Below are 17,404 nucleotides of genomic sequence, written 5' to 3'. Positions count from 1 at the left end.
ACGTTTATTTAATTTAAATTGGATTTAAATTATATTAAAGTAATTCGAATTATTTATAATATTAATTAAGTATGACTTAATTAATTAGATAAATATTGATATTCGAATTTACTAATATTAATTATGAAATTTATTTGTTAAGTAATTAAGTGAGACTTAATTATAATATAAATAGGAATTTCGAATTAATAATAACTTCTAATTTAGTTAAGAGTTATAATTCATTTTTCTACTCTCTATATAATATCTCTTGTGTGGCTGATTTTTTGTGTGCAAGACTTTTACTAAAACCCTAGCCACTAAGGGAAAATATGGAGAGAGCGAGAAGAAACGAGTTTGTACTAGTACACATTCAATCCTTGCGTTCAAGCATTCGTGTGGATACCGATAGAGCATAGATCGCGAGAGCGGGATGCGTGGTCATTGAACAAGCTTTGGATCTCCATTAGTCAACCAATTTGTAAAGCTTTTTAAAGTAAACAATCTGATCTACGAATTAAATATCTATTTTTCGCATGGATCATGTGGTGGATTTCGAAAATTCTGATTTTTCACGTTTTTAATTATTGTTTTCGTTGCGTTTATGTGCTCGAAACCCTTCAACATCACATTCTAGAAGACAGTTTCGCTTCAGGTTTGAATATACGTGGCTGAAATAAGAGAATTTCCACAACGAAGTCTTTCAGTACAGGAAAGCATTGGCACCCACCCATTTTCTACCAAAACTGATTGAAGTGCCATCGTTTATGGTTAGATGGGGACAGTCTTTTCACAAGTTTCGCGAGAAAATCAATAAACAGAAAGCAGCAGTTGAGTTATATGATAATTATGCAGATGAGGAGACCACCTAGAAGTAAAAATTACTCACGTATGTCCAGTTAATTTTTTTTACACTCGTTGTTCAAAGTTTTTTATTCATTTCTTTATATTTTCTAGAATTAGGTATTTTTCTAAACCATTATCACTAAATTATACCTACTTTCTTTACTACTAATAATCATTTTTCATTATGTTCAACAAGAAGAATAGGAATCTAGTGTGTGAGTAAGCACCTAAACTTGTAAAATACTTTTACCACATTTCCAATCTAACACAAACACAAAATTACAATTTATTAAATAAATTGCATTTTGTGTACACACACTTTATCTAGACATTTGTATTATTATTGTCCATAATCGTGCACTTTAAATAACAACGTTTGTTTTTCATTATACTTAATTATATTTCGTCAAAAATCGAGCATATGAAATAACAACGCCCGTTTTCATTACACTTAATTATATTTCTTCAAATTGTGTCAACTTCGTTACTAAGGTGTATTATGTGTATATGCATTTTCACATTTTTAAATATTTCACAATTATGATATTAATTAATTTTTTATTATAGTTTATGTGTCACCGTTATTTTTTTTAACTTAGTTAACCTATAATTTAATTATCATATACAAATAACTCTTCCATCAATCTACATGTGTACATTTAAAATATTCACAGTAACTTATAAGTTATAACCATATATTAATAATGCATCAACTTAAAATATAAACATACTCAAAAGTTTAATTTGTTGTGTTGATATAATTTATAAGTAGATGTTTAAAGTTTTGATTGGAAGAAGAGCATGAACATCTTTGAGTTTAAGTTATTTTGAATGAGGTAGAATAAAATAATTGATGTTCGTATAAAATTACTCTCACAGTTTTAATTGGATTTATAAAAATGATTAAAGTAAGTTTAATGATAAGTTAGATTCAAAGAAATTAAGAAATAAGATAAAGCTAGATCAAATCAAATAACATTAAAAAGAATTTTTAAAATCCAAATGAAATTTGCTTACAATATTAAAGAATATTGATGGTACTATACATATTATTATATAAAATGATATGAATTCTTTTATCATATAATAAATTATTTAAATCTAGCTACCATAAGTTTAATTCTACACAAAATATAATTAACTTGAGAATAAAAATTGTATAAAATATTTAAATGTGTATACACTATATTCATTCTTAATATTTATAAAAATTATAAGAAATATATTTAGTTAATAAGTAAAAACGAAAATTCGTGCGATACAATACAAGGTTATAAACAAGTAATCATTATATATTATTAAAATACTTAATGACTTCCGGAAGAAATCTAATGTATTTTACAAGTAAAACATGTATGTCCTAAGGATGCGTTCTACAAACTAAATATATTCTCTAGAATAATATATTTGTAATTTGTACTCATAAATTGCATGTATCTTACGCAATTTTTATTAAAATAGTGATATTTATTTTTAAAAAAATAATGATATTTATGTAAAATAATTCACAAAATAACATGTTTTACAATATTTTACATAATATTTTAATTCAAAAACGTATATGGATTGGATGACTCCACAAAAAAGGTAATCTCCGTCTAGCTTAACTCATACTCTTTCCGTCCCATTCAATTATATGCATGCACATATTTTAAGGTGAATATAAAGTATACTTCCACAATTATTTTTCAATTTTTTTGTATTAAACTTTAAACATCAAATTTTTATTTTAAATAATAAAACCTTAAAATTATTTATGTTATTATATAATTTATATGAGTATTAAAATACGTACCAATCTCTACGGGACAGAGAGAGTGAAATTTATTAAAAGAAAAAATAACAAAATATGAGTCACTTATAAATCTATGTTACTATATTAAAGACAAAATATTAAAAATTTGGTTGTTGATTCTTGGTCACTCAATTCAGAATCGTCAGATCATCAAATTGACGAGAACCGTTAGATATAATCTTAAAATTATTATACAAACAGCCCGCAAGAGTTTATTCAATTGGTTAAAGAGGGGATAATTATACTCTTGGTCACAGGTTCGAATCCCACGGTAGGAAAATTTATGAGTATGTCTCTTGAGCCAAAGCTTGTCGTTTAAATGTGGTTTATCTTGGTTCACATGGTTTGCAGGCTATTGCGTGAGCCCGAAGGTTTTACCCGGTGCGCATCCGAAGGGTAGCGGCTGCGGGTCGGGTTATCTACGATAAAAAAAAATATTATACAAAAAATACAAAGTTCGAATCTTACTAGTAATATATTAAACTTATAATTTACAATATATAATGATAAAAATAATCGTTATGCATTGTAAAATTATTATACTAAGGGGGTGTATTGAACTGGGATTTTGATACATTATATATAATCCATGGATTTTAATGGATTATATCTGATTTTGATTTTACGTGGATTCTAGATAAAATATCCTATAGTGTCGTAGAGTTGACGAAGAGTTTTTGGGATTTAAACACAATTCTTCAAAATCTCATGAATTATGGCGGGATTTCAAAAATTATAAAATAGATTGAACAATCCCACAAAAATCCATCATTTTATGAAGTACAAAAAAATATATCAGATTTTAATTGATTTTAAATAATCTCTGTTGAATACCATCAGATTTTTAAGCATAATTTAAAATTCTGATCGAATACCACCAGATTTTATAGCATAATTTATAATCCTAGTTGAATACCATAAAATTCTAACACATTTTTAAAAATCTTAGTTGAATACACTTAGATTTCATGAATGAAAAAAATCTTAAAATCCCAGTTCAATACCCCCAAGAATATAAGGTTCAAATCTCAACATCAATATATTAAGATTATTTTTACAGTATATAATGATAAAAACAATTATGCATCGATACTAGTACTATTATATTAAATACAGAATATTAAAGATTTGGTTGTTGGTCCTTGGTCGTTCAATATAGAGCCGTCAAATCAGATTGATGAGAATCGCTAGATATAATTTTAAAAATTATTATTCAAATAAAATAAGATTGAATCATATAAGGAACATATTATTAAAGTTATAATATATATATATATATATAATAATAAAATTAATTATGAAATTGAAAAAGGGGCTAATAAGATTAGAAGAATCGTAAGTCAAAGAGGTATCCTTTCAAGCGGTGCAATTGGAGGAGGTAACTACATCGAAACCCTCCCCTTTATTAATTTTCCGCTTTAATTGATCAAAAATCTTCTTCTACTTGTCGTCGTAGCAGCCAATCACACCCTTTCCTTCTTATTCGTTCTCTTCCCCGATCTCTCTTTTATTCGCTTTTTTCAAGGTACCTTTTTTTACTTCTTCTTCTATCTCTACATCTCGCGCGTATCTATATATATTTTTAATCAATTGCTGTTAATTGAGGTTCTGTTAAACACACACACAATTTTGAGGATTAGATCAGTTTGTTTACTGTTAATAGTTGATCTGATATTTTCGATTAATCGAAACTATATTTTGACTCTGTTTTGGATGAATTGAAGTGTTTTTTTATGTGAAATTTATCGGTTTTCGATGGCGTAAATTGATCAAAGGAGATTTGAAGATGATAACAGATAATCATGTGCTGAGAATTTTAGGTTTTGTTTTCGGGACAAGTTTTAGTATGTTTATCGGGTTTTTGGAGATGTTTTGAGGATTAGTATTGATCGTGTTTTGTGTGGATATTATTTGACTTGAGGCGTATAGAAAATTTATAGAGCAAGGATGTGTACTCGCAATTGTAGTGTAAAATTTTGTATTAGTTGATCAAGAGATTAGAGTACATTCTGTTTATTGACGATAATTTTACTGTTTTGATGTGACCTTTATGATTTTTTTGTTGTTTTACTGTTTAAATGACTTATTATGATTTTGAATTTGTACAGGGTAATTTAATTCTGAAGGTGAGATGACATCGGAGATAAAGTTCTGAGAGTTTTAGGTTTTTTTTGAAATATTAAAACTATTGTAAACTGGAATAATATTGAGTGTTCGAGAGAGTTTGAGGAATAGCATTGGTTGTGTTTTATGTGATTTATCTGAGTAGAGATGTATAGCAATTTTAAAGAGCAAGCAATAGTTTATATAAAGCAAGCAGTTGAGCAAGATGAGGCCGGGAATTATCCCAAGGCGTTTTCACTTTATATGAATGGGTTGGAATATTTTCGGACTCATTTGAAGTATGAGAAGAATCCCAAAGTCAAGGAAGCTATTACCCAGAAATTTACTGAGTATTTGAGGAGGGCGGAGGAAATTAGGGAGGTTATTGATAATGGAGGGGCTGCACCTTCGTCTAATGGAGATGCTGCGGTGGCAGCAAGACCAAAAACTAAACCGAAGAATGGTGAAGGTGGAGATGGGGAGGACGCGGAGCAAGCTAAGCTTAGGTCTGGGCTTAATTCCGCAATTATTAGAGAGAAGCCAAATGTGAAGTGGAATGATGTTGCAGGTCTAGAGAGTGCCAAGCAGGCATTGCAGGAGGCTGTCATTTTGCCTGTCAAATTTCCACAGTTTTTCACAGGTTAGTAACTAGCTTCTGTTACTTGATTCTTTTTCTACTATTTCCTAATGAATAATTATCTTTTTGATTTTGATGTCAAATAGACATATCTACGTTGAATTGCCATTTCGTATATATTTACATTCAGCTTTTATTTGCATTGTGTTGTATAACAAAAATAAGAGTAAAATTGGCTTAGAAAGAAAACCGATATTAAAACCCTCTCCAAAGAACATCGCGTAATGGTAATAGATAAGATGGACTACATGTTTTCGTGACTGCAGAATATAACATCAGTTTGTTAAACTTTGAGTATAATTTATTCCGTATACTTTTGATGGACCTAATTCCTTGTAACATGCTGTAAAAGAAATTTCTGGATAATGCTAGGAAGATCAGCTTTGTGTAGATGCTTACTAGTTCTATTTATGTCAATACTATAAATCATATAAGTTCTGATGAGAACATATATTTTTTCTGTTATATTTATTTAATTATCTATCATATATAATTTAGCCTGCACATCACGATGAAAACACCCGACTTTTTGGCTGCACCTAGACTCGAGGGAGGCATTTGAAGCGGGGGTTTAATAATACTAGTTAGGTCGAGTTAATAGAAATGTAAAATTTGAATGGAAACAATGTACATTGCTCTTCTGAATCCCATCAATATCTATCTCCCACCCACATTTCTGTACTGTTTAGGAGACTAGTGGGCAGCACAGCCGACATTCCTGTATCTATCTTCCACCCACAGCCCTGTGTTGTTTATGGAATTATTATTTTTCTATTTAGCCTCAGCTGAAGTTTTCTCAATTGTAATTATGATTTATTAAATTAGAGTTCGTTAGGAGCTCACTAAATTTGTGTTAGATGATAAGCAGTGCATTTGTGGTGAAGAATTAGAAGTAGTTATCTGGAGTCAGAGGGAAGTATGACTCATTATCCAAGTAGGTTTCTGATGAGGAACGGAAATAAGGAATTAATTTATATGTTATATTACTGCATCAGTTTCAGACTCTTGTACAAAGTGGTATTTGAAATTACTAATTAATCGATATTTTATTGATTAAATATTGTGGTTTTAGGCTTTAAACATCGGTCTATACCTTTCTACCTCATAAATTCTTGTCTGGCACCATTTTTGTGCTGGAGAGAGGAACGTACAGTGCCATGATGCTTGGTGTTTTTACATTTTTTATATTGTAATTATTCTATATGTATGTACTTGCTAGTGTCTAGGGTTTTTTGTTGCGCGGTTCCATCTTGAGATTGATAATTGGATTTTCTTCTATTTTTTATTAGGAAAAAGGCGACCATGGAGGGCTTTTCTCTTATATGGTCCACCCGGGACAGGAAAGTCATATTTAGCAAAAGCTGTTGCAACTGAAGCAGATTCAACTTTCTTTAGGTATTATGTTCTCTACAGCTTGATATTCTGACAAAAATGCACAAATTATCACTTCTCTTAATTAATGTATGAAGAGGTACAGAATTTATGTGAAACTTGTTCATGTAATGCAAATCATTTGTTTTCTCCATATCTGAATAATTACTTGTATGATGTTATTCTTCTTAGTTATGGATGTAATTGATGATGCAAGACACTAAGACAGGTTTTCAATTCAAAACTTTGGAGTTCCCTTGCCAAGTTTGGAAAAATTCTAGATTAATTTGAATATATTAATGATAGCTGGAACCTAATGTGTTTGCCTTTCGGACATAGTGTTTGCTTATAAGCAAATGCAAATATATCGAACTAGCAAAAGTGACCAACAGCTTTTGTTTTTTGTTGCTTGCAGCATTTCTTCATCAGATCTTGTTTCAAAATGGATGGGGGAAAGTGAAAAGCTTGTTTCAAATCTTTTCCAGATGGCTCGTGATAGCGCTCCTTCAATTATTTTCGTTGATGAAATAGACTCTTTAGTTGGTCAACGAGGTGAAGGCAATGAGAGTGAAGCATCTAGGCGTATTAAAACTGAACTTCTTGTACAGATGCAGGTATTTCCTGTTTCCAATAGCAGTGAAACTGTTTTGCACGTAAATTGCAACCAAGTAATATTGTTAAAGCTATATACTTGTGGTAGAATATATTACTATGACTAACCTTTTTGTTTTTGTTCATGTGATTCTAGTTTCTGCCTGCAAAATTTGGTGATTGCAAAGTCCCAAAATCTGTTTTTAGCTTCTGCTTCCATACTAACTATGACAGACAATTGTCAATATGATTACTGACATATTACAAATTAGTCATGTGCATTGTTCATTGATCTGATTAGTATTTTTGTTGGGTCATGTTCTTTTTAAAATATTATTGTTTTGTTCTTCACTTTGGAGATGTTTGCACTATCTCTTGTTCCATTCTTATCTCATTTAAAAACACTTTCCATTAAATTCAATTGAAACTTTTATTGGCGTATAAGTTTTTGCAGAAAATAAAGAAGCCATATATGTGGAACTTGACTTAGTTAATAGTTTAATGTATCTTACTTCTTAGAGTCAATAACTTATATTGGACTTTTCAATGGCACAATCCCTGATATATTTTACCTGATGCATAGTAAAAGATATATTTGCTTGTGGCACAATCCCTCCAAAAATGGAAGCAACAACAATTTGTTTATAAATATAAAAAAGTTGTTATATATCAGCTTTGCAGGCAAACTCTATTGAATAACAATACATAAAAGAATTATTGTGGATTTTAAGATTCCGATATTAGTGGAGTCAAGTGGCTGCTTCTTCACTTTACTGAAGGTCCAGAACAATTAGGAAAAACAATTTCTCAAGCCTTTTGTTTAGGACACTCTTCTGTATTAACACTTCATTCCTGGTCCCAAGACTCCCTGTACATCAGACTATGGGGGAAGAAGCTGTGACCTGGAAAATCTCAAGGACTTGGCCTAGCAGCAGGAGAGTGCATAGCATGTAAAGAGAAAAAGGTCTACCATTCAGTCGTCTTAGAGCAAAAATTTCCTGACCCACCACCATGCGAAAGCCTTATTACTTGGTCGATAAGTCTTTGGGGGGGGGGGTCATAGGCTTTCTTGGCAGGCATGAATGTGTTTTCCGAAAATTGGGCCAGCCTGGCAATTTATGCTGGTTGGATACCAGCTTTAAAGCTCCGCTCGAGTTTGTTTACTTATCGCACACATTTTCCTGTTTAAGCTCAGGTTTCGTTAAATAGTGAACTGAGCCAGGCTCACTTAAATGTGCCGAACTCTAGTTCTGTTTGCAAATGGCTCTGTTCGTTACAGCCCCTATCAAGAACACAAAATTGGGGGAGGTAGGATAGTTAAAGTGGTGAATTTATCACTTTTCTGAAAATGTATTGATTGTGATAGATGGAATTTTCTATTTGTAGCATTTAATGTAACCTGGTCTGGTACAGGATTTTAGTCTCCTAAACTCTATAAATCACCTAGCTTCCCTGACAATAAATTTGAATAATTTCGTTCAGTATGAATCTGAGTCCTCCTACTTGTCCGAAATCGTTTGTCATTCATAAGCTTTGTTGAATGTGATCTAGACCTTTATCTTATAATATTTCAGGGTGTTGGAAGCCACGATGAGAAGGTTCTGGTTCTTGCAGCAACTAATACTCCCTATGCCTTGGACCAGGTGATTTTCTAGATCTTGTAATACTTGTTTGCTATGAGGACCTATTTTTTGCTTCATATCAAAATGCGATAAAATTTTAATTAACAGGCCATTAGGCGGCGATTCGACAAACGGATCTACATTCCCCTGCCAGATCTAAAGGCAAGGCAGCACATGTTTAAGGTAATTTAACAATTTCTGTGCACTTTCGTCACAATGATAAGATAAGTGATTGATGCCTCTAACTGAATATTTTATATAATTATCTCCCATCCTTTGTTGGCAATGATCAGGTTCACCTGGGAGACACTCCTCACAACTTAACTGAGCGTGACTTTGAGCAACTAGCTCGGAAAACAGAAGGTTTTTCTGGTTCAGATATAGCTGTGTGTGTAAGTGCCTGCTGTATAACTTCTTTAACCATTATAACTGTGTGACTGATTTGGCTAATATTAAAGAAATTCCACCCGAACTTGTCCCCTCTGTTAAAGGTGAATGAAGTGCTCTTTGAACCTGTACGTAAAACTCAAGATGCTCAGTTCTTCATAAAGGATTCTGATACATGGATACCTTGTGGACCTAGACAACCCGGTGCTATTCAGACCAACATGCAGGAGCTAGCAGCACAAGGCTTGGCTTCCCAGGTATAAAATTATTGTAATCTTTGTTGATTCAGATTTCTTGCAACCATCATTTTTTTATAGGTCAAAATATATAATTAGTAAATCTTTTCTGCACTCCTGAGACAAGGTAAAGTTTAGGCTCTCTTTTCAAACTTTAGATGTATCTCATGATATTTAACCTAAAATTGACTTTGTTGCAGATTCTTCCACCTCCCATTAGCAGAACTGATTTTGACAAAGTTTTGGCAAAACAAAAGCCGACTGTTAGCAAAGGAGATCTGGAAGTGCACGAGAGATTCACCAAGGAATTCGGGGAAGAAGGTTGATTTATTTCCAGAAATGGACGAGGTCAATTTGCTGGATTGCCTGTATCATATTGTTTATGAGACAAGATCTTTCAAAGCTCAATCCACCAGATCAATAATATCTGCCGTACTTGCTATAACTGTATATCACGTTTTTCTTTATTGTTTGCGCTTAATATAATTTCATGTGGATGTACAGTAAAGAAACTCATATTTATTTTTGTTTGTAAAGCATAGATGATGGATATATGGATCAATTTTGTTTTTAACATATATGCTCTGGGAACTATATGTTTATCAGATACCTTTCTGGTTTACAAAATTTCAGTTACAAGTATTTGAACTTGTTGCATTACGAAAAGGAATATGAATATTACCTAAGTGTCTGCCATTTTAATTCCGTGGATCAAATATAGTTTACCAAAATGGCAAAATTTGAACCTGAGATTCATGAAAAAGATATACTCGGCTGCATCAAACCCACCTATGATTAAGTAGAATATTTTTACATGTTCCAACTCTTTTTCGGAGATATCTAATGGTATGCAAGAATGTAGGCAATGATTCAAAACTTCATTGGTTCAAAAGAAGAAAAAGTTGATTATTGATGACGAGGGTGAGGAAATATAAGGATGCACTGTGCAGAGTAAGTGTAGAACAAGTGACAAGTCCATTAGCATCTTGGTGAAAAGAACTCGATTTAAGGTAAAGCTTGTATTTAAGAACCCCACAGCTATATTCTTTTTTCTTTAGGACACCTAAAATTGGTGAAGGGCGATTCTGGATACAAACTTGATTTTCTCGTATATTGTATATAATCACACTCTCGTGCCTCAGTTGAGGTACTCTTCCTATCAAGAAGATAGCACACGTTGATTATCAAGAGGACAGGGGCATTCGTGAAATAGGCAAAAATTGAATATAATTCTGCTCACCAGTTTACATGCCGTGATACATTTAAGCAGCAGATTGAGAGATACAACGAAACAAGCTGTTTTTTTCATTTCATTATATGAATTACATATGTATTCCTCATTCCTCCCTACCTATCATGCTAATACTCCTATCAATTGCCCTTTGCACCTGCTAAATGTAGAGACAACTTTAATTGGCAAATCCTAAACTCTCTACTTCCTGCATTAATTTTCTGGTCGTAAACTTGTGCAGCTTGATATAGATATATATACACACCCAAGTAATGGTATAACAAGATTAACCTTGTGATAGCAGTGGTGCTTCAATACTTTCTTCATTCTCCTCTAATGTGTTATCTGATGGTGCCTCCAGAGTTAGCGTTGAAGCAAAATATAAAGACATGACCTGAGAGAAATTTGTGGTAAGTTTCATATAGAGATATAAAGACAGTATTTTCATATGTGGGATGGAAAGAGAGACTCACCATGCATGATGATGCGCATATAATACTGAAACCTTTGCAGTCAAATGGTGCATCGCTAGAAAGAAACCAAGCTAAGAGAGCAACATACATTGAGTATCAAATTAGGACAGGTGGAGTAACTAGCTACGGATAGTTAAATTATATATAGTGCAACAGTTGCCTTACATGTCAACGGACTCATTGCTAGTGGTGATAACAAGCTTGCAATTGACTGTACACCAGCTATGAATCCTTGTGCTTTTCCCTGTGAGATGATAATTTAGTTTTGACCGGGTTCATCATGGCTAAAATTTTGAATTGACTTCATAATTGTGTGTACTTGTTTTCTCTAGTTGGTTCTGATATTTTGCAGTTGCGTGTTTTTTCGGTCTAGAATGGCATCGCCCACAGAGCAAAGTTGTTATTAAAAAATTTATTTATGTGCATAAGAATGGTGTCACCTAGAGAGCGAAGTTGATATTTTATGGGTACCAAAGATCAATTTATAAATCTTAACTTCACAAACCTGATTGGTTGAATTTGATCCTTTTGATATAACAGCAAAAGTCTGTTAAAAGCAAATGTAAAACACACAATAATTTGTTAATTTCTAGAGTTAAAATTGATGCAACTTTACTAATAAATACAAACACAACATACAGCGGGTTTAACAAGGACAAAGATGACTCCAAATGCAGCACTCAAGTATGGCACCTGAAAAAAATATACTTGCAGTTAACAGATTTATAACAAAATATTACCCTCACGACCCACTTTTTGCAAGTATTATTAGCGATTAGGGCTTCTACTTCCATATCAGTTCGCTAGTATAAATGAAATTTAGGAGAGTGCATACCCAAGGAGCCCAAGCCAATCCATAAAGCAGAGCCTGTAATATGTAAATGAAATTACTTTTTATGAGGATGTCTAATTATCTAGAGCAGGACTTGTATTTACCTAATAACTGCAACTTACATAAGCTATGGACGCAAGTATAGCTGCACAAAGTATTCCTTTCTCTCCTAACCACGGATTGAGTAGAGGAAGCCCTGCCAACTTTTACAAAATGTAACATAGGATCTAAGTTATCCAGTAAATATACTTATGGTTTTACAGGAGAATTTAAAAGATAACCTTTTTAAATCTCAAACCACGAGTAATCTACAGAGGAGAAGCTGGATACCTGAGAAACAATAGAGCCTAACCCCACCACCGACAGAATTTCCGAAAATTGATTTTTGTCGAAACCAAAAGCCGCCTTGAGATAGTACTGGAAAAAGAAGAAGGAAGGTGTGACTGTGCCGCGAATTTAACCAGGACTTTTATTGTAGCAGTTGCAAGCTCACAAATATGAAAAAGAATAGTATTTAAAAATTTCTGAGTTAATTTATACTTTAGGGAGAACAGGTGGGACCACTATCTGGGAACAAGTCCATATCAGTTGGAAAAGTAGATAATCATAATTTATAAAAAGGGCAGGTATTTTACTTTAGACCTATACTTTGGGGTAAATATTAAAAGATAATTTTAGGATATTTATTTAATTCAGGAAATGAAATTCAATATTTATACATATTTAAATTATCAGTTACTCGGTTCAAGCTTATCTGTTCTCCAAGAAAAGATTTGAACATTATTTGTGTTAGAATATTAATATGAGATCCCGGAAAGGAGCTTCCTCTAACACCTTGAGGTTTAAGAGGTTCCTAGAAAATTTGCCATTAGCTAGAGTAATAAGAACAAAATTAGGTTATTAACGTCACTTTTGCATTACATTGGAAAACTGGTATTTACTATTTATAAAAAGCATGGTGTCAGAAGTCCTATTAAAAAAATTTAGACAAAATAAGAGAAGAAAGATTGGTAAAGATACTTAGCAAAAAAAAATTGGTAAAGATTTAAACATTATGAGATGGTGTATAACTCACCAGTAAGACTGCGCTGATGCCAGACATTCCCAATTCATAAAAGAATGAAACAATCGATATGCTCTTTAGTGTTTGGCTGAGGAGTAAAATAGAATTTCTCAGAACTAATAGAGTTAAATTACAGTTTATTTCCTCTCGATAGTTGGAGAATCAAAATTTTAATATAACTTAAACATTTCTCAACTCTCAAGTTATATGATAACATAGGCAATTAAACAATAAAGCTTAAAAGTACCTTGTAACAACAATGGTCGCAGCATATCTCATTGAAGTATATCGTGCTTGAATAACCTCCAAAACCCCGTGCAGGAAAGACGAACTCTTTTCCCTCTTTGGACCTGGCTTAACTGTCTCCTCCAGAAACAGAAACATGTAAAACGAACAGAACAGCAGGAGAGCAACTGAAACCTGAAACAAACAAGAATAACATATTACAGAAGAGAATGCATATGCTTATCTAAAAATATTCAAAGTTTCACCATTAGCATGCCTGAAAGATGTAGTTTTCAGGAAGAAAACGTGCTAGGAGATTCCCCAACACATGTGACGCAGAAAAGAGACCAGTAATCCAACTAAAAACTGCAGCCCTCTTGCTGTTATCAACAACATCTGCCTGAGAGGAAAAAAACCAGTAATCTTCAAGTGCCCTTAGACACATAAAACAGTAGCATATCAGAAAAGTCTTACCACATAGGCAACCGCTATGCAGAAAATGCTCCCTTGACTTATTATGTATGAAATTGTACGAAGAACATAATAGGCATACACAAATTCCCTTGACTTGCTGATGATGAGTAAAGCTGAAAGAAATTCACAAAATGAACTTGTAATTGCCTGTTCGAGCAGCGCTAAATAGTTCATTAAGACAGAGGTGACACTTTCATATGGCCATTTTATGGAGGTATGATATATATTATTATTCGACAAACATCACCCTAGGACTGGGCGCAATTCCCAGCACAAGCAAAAGGAAAGTGATGTTTGAATGCAATGTTTCACAAGTAATTTGAGGATATTATAAAGAATAGTGAACTAGTAATCATAAAAGTCCTTACTGAAAGGGAAAATTGTTGTCGACACAGTAAGGATGAGCAGGGGTTTACGCCCGTATTCATCAGAAAGTTGACCTAGTACTGGAAGCATCACCATTTTGAAGATTCCAACAACCTACAAGCGTGTAAAAAATCATTGACTATGCATCAAAAACAAGGAATCAACATATTTTTTCAGAAATTGCTACAGTTATGAAGTTTATATACTCCAGAAGTAGCATAGTCAGAATAAGGCTATTCATACCAAAAGAGCCTTTATTGTGTTGATTAAAAATTCTATAATAGAAAAATGCCAGATGAATTCTTTTCATAAATTTAAGCATTTTCTCTGTATCAGTTCAATTCATAACCAATTAATAAGTGCAACTTCAAACATCAAAATATGTTGGTTTAAGTTATAGGGGTATGAGAATTCAAACTCGAGACCACCTCTCATAACCCTGAGCTACCATCGCCCTACTGAATCCAGGGTTTTACTAAAAGTCTCTGAATAAGCTTTAACATAATTATTAAAAAAAAGAAGCCGAATTGTCCCGGTGGATAGGTGTCCAACTCGTGACCATTTGTTCATATCTCATATCCAAAATCCCGAGGTCATTTTCAGGATACAACAATTGTAAATAGGTTATAGAGTGTCCGTTAACTATATGATCCTATTGGGGCATTCTTCTAAGACTTTAAGGTTTTAAATGAGCTGGTTACTTAACATGGTGTTAGAGCTTTGGTGGGAGAGGACTAAGTTCGACCCTCTGTGGCCCTCAATATTCTCACAATTTACTATAAACACTAAAGGCAATTAATGCACCAAAGACGGACGCCGGTCATTGACCCCTAAATGGACTTTCGAGTCAATATGATTCTATCGTGACCTACCTGGGACTCTTGGGATTTTAGATGAGCTAGTTAGTTAACAGTATCATTAAACAATAAGCACAAAAGAATCCCACATATTGAAACAACAAATATAAAGTCATTAAGATTAATCCAAAAAGTGAAAACACAAAAACATAATTATTATTATCTGAAAGAGAGAGAGTGGGAAAGAAGAAGGGGGGAGTACAGTTTGTTGAAGGCCATTGAGATAAATAGCAGGAGAGCAAGTGGTGTCACCAGGACAAAGAGCACCAGTTGTAACATCAACAAGCACTGAAACTGTCATTTCCTCAGCAATCCAATGAAAACAAAGTGGTAATAGTAAGTGAATTAGTGGCCTTAACAGCTCTTTTGCACCTCCCATTTCTTTCTTGCACTTTCCTTGTTGTACGATCACTTTCTGTTTATATGCTATGTTTTTTGGGCATGCTTTCCTTAACTCAAAACAAGGACTTAAATATCCTGTGTTTTCTATCTTATCATTGGTTCTTGTAATAGGCTAGGCTGCTCACCTAACAACTGTCACACGCGTTCATGTACTCGTGCTCACGCACCGGGTAGTATGAATTTGTGATCTTTTATGAATGTATGATCCTCAATTTATTAAAATTAGCTTATAAACCTATGTGTGTTTCTAAAATTTACTTGTTTATTTTTTAAAATTTTATAAATTTATTTTAGAATTTTTTAATGTATGTATATTTACTTTTGATGTTTGTATTTATATTTTTATTAATTTTTATAGTTTGTTACAATAGTATTTTAACAAATATGAAAATATTGAGAAATATATAGATGTTGAATTTAATTACTTTTTTGTCATGTATATTTTGTAATTGTATATAATAAAATATTTAATCATATTACTGTTATATTATTTCATCATATTTTAGTATTTGAGGATTAGTTGAACAATACTTTTATATTTATAATTGGTTCAACCTCTAATCATATCGTATCTAGAATTATATTCGGAAATTGTATCGTATTCTCGTGTTTGAATAGTATTATAACAATGTGATCATTTTCTATTCACAATTTTATTAAGAATTTTTTAATTGATTTTAGAGATTTTTTTTTCTAATAAGATATAATAAGATAATTTATTTTTATACTATTTAGTTTAGGATGACTAGTTTTTTTATTTAATTTTTATATTCAATTTAATTTAGAATATCTTAAGATATTTTATCATTATTCTCTTTAATTTAGGATGTCTAAATCCTTTTGGTTTAAATCTTATATTCTATTCAATTTACACTTTTATTATTATATCTAATTTTATAATCTAACGGCTATGATATTATCTTTATAATCCAACGATTGAGATTATTTTGACAGTTTAGAAACTATAATTATCAAATATTTGGATAAGATCCCCTTTACGTATATTATAAAATAAGGATATAATTTTTTTTAACTTGTTTCTCGGTGATATATTTAGGGATATAATACGTGCACACCCTCAATTTACATGTGCGCCCCTTTTTATAATTAAGCTCAAAATATTCTCATGTGTAAATTTAAATTCAAAATATTGGATAATTTTATCTCAATTCTAATAAAAGATGTGCATATTTAAATCAAGAGTGTGTACATATCACCTTATTATATTTATTAATAAATTATTAAATAAATAATAATTCAATCATCTAAGACGAGAAATATAATTTATTAATAACTAATGTATTAATTATTGACAACATAACATGAATGTTTAACCAAAGCAATCCCATTTGATTATATTTTAATAAGTTATAACTGCGTGAATAGTTATAACTACCTAAATGGTTAAAATTATGGAATAAAAAATGCAGTAATATACACGCGCGAGGCAGGGCGGTTATTTGGAAGAAAAGGTGGAGTACGTGGTAGAGAAATTTCAAAATATGGAAAGAGGATGGAGGAGCACACGCGCTTAAGCGCAAAAGTCACGTGCCAGAACGTGGAATCCATTCGACGTTAAACCTTTTACTTCCGGCTGCCTTTTTAATTTAATTTTTAACTCCAAATTCTGAATTATTTTAAGACATCCGCTTCACTTATTTTGATTTATTTTTTAAACTAATGTTAAGAAAATACATGAAAAAATTTGTAAAGAATTTCTGCAAAATAATTTTTTTTCAGAAGATATTTATATTTATCTAGTTGGATAAAAGTTGCATCAATCATTTTTTTTTTGTAGATTTCAAATTTTTTGAGGAAAAAATAAGTTAACAAAAAAAAGATAATGAAGAAATATGAGGACCCGTGGCCCCAGCGGTGCTCAATCGAATTTGAATCTAATATTCTACCGTACCG

General features: G+C 32.1%; 2 protein-coding genes across 4 annotated transcripts; one reads left to right on the top strand and one right to left on the bottom strand.

Annotated features, from left to right (window-relative positions):
- Window positions 1-3,962: 3,962 nt before the first annotated feature.
- On the top strand, window positions 3,963-10,145 carry LOC141697196 (protein SUPPRESSOR OF K(+) TRANSPORT GROWTH DEFECT 1). Its single transcript, XM_074501477.1, has 9 exons — window positions 3,963-4,145; window positions 4,729-5,363; window positions 6,650-6,755; window positions 7,147-7,345; window positions 8,897-8,965; window positions 9,053-9,127; window positions 9,238-9,336; window positions 9,436-9,588; window positions 9,768-10,145. Exons 2-9 carry the CDS (start codon window positions 4,892-4,894, stop codon window positions 9,891-9,893), a joined length of 1,299 nt encoding a protein of 432 aa, XP_074357578.1. The 5' UTR covers window positions 3,963-4,145; window positions 4,729-4,891; the 3' UTR covers window positions 9,894-10,145.
- A 623-nt stretch (window positions 10,146-10,768) lies between these two features.
- On the bottom strand, window positions 10,769-15,552 carry LOC141697195 (uncharacterized). Of its 3 annotated transcripts, none has more exons than XM_074501472.1 (15): window positions 15,291-15,552; window positions 14,234-14,345; window positions 13,866-13,978; window positions 13,669-13,791; window positions 13,414-13,586; window positions 13,179-13,254; window positions 12,434-12,520; window positions 12,226-12,306; window positions 12,107-12,139; window positions 11,911-11,964; window positions 11,777-11,818; window positions 11,437-11,515; window positions 11,272-11,342; window positions 11,090-11,192; window positions 10,769-11,006 (listed from the first exon to the last, which is right to left on the bottom strand). In XM_074501472.1, exons 1-15 carry the CDS (start codon window positions 15,465-15,467, stop codon window positions 10,939-10,941), a joined length of 1,392 nt encoding a protein of 463 aa, XP_074357573.1. In that variant the 5' UTR covers window positions 15,468-15,552; the 3' UTR covers window positions 10,769-10,938. The 3 variants fall into 3 exon arrangements, with proteins under 3 accessions (XP_074357573.1, XP_074357574.1, XP_074357575.1); XM_074501473.1 differs by having other exon boundaries at window positions 10,769-10,958; XM_074501474.1 differs by having other exon boundaries at window positions 10,769-10,955.
- Window positions 15,553-17,404: the final 1,852 nt, after the last annotated feature.

Source organism: Apium graveolens, chromosome 11 (genome assembly GCF_009905375.1).
Source record: "Apium graveolens cultivar Ventura chromosome 11, ASM990537v1, whole genome shotgun sequence".
Taxonomy (NCBI): Eukaryota; Viridiplantae; Streptophyta; class Magnoliopsida; order Apiales; family Apiaceae; genus Apium; species Apium graveolens.
The sequence above is the reverse complement of the archived record's forward strand: the minus strand, read 5'-3'. Positions and strand labels throughout refer to the sequence as shown.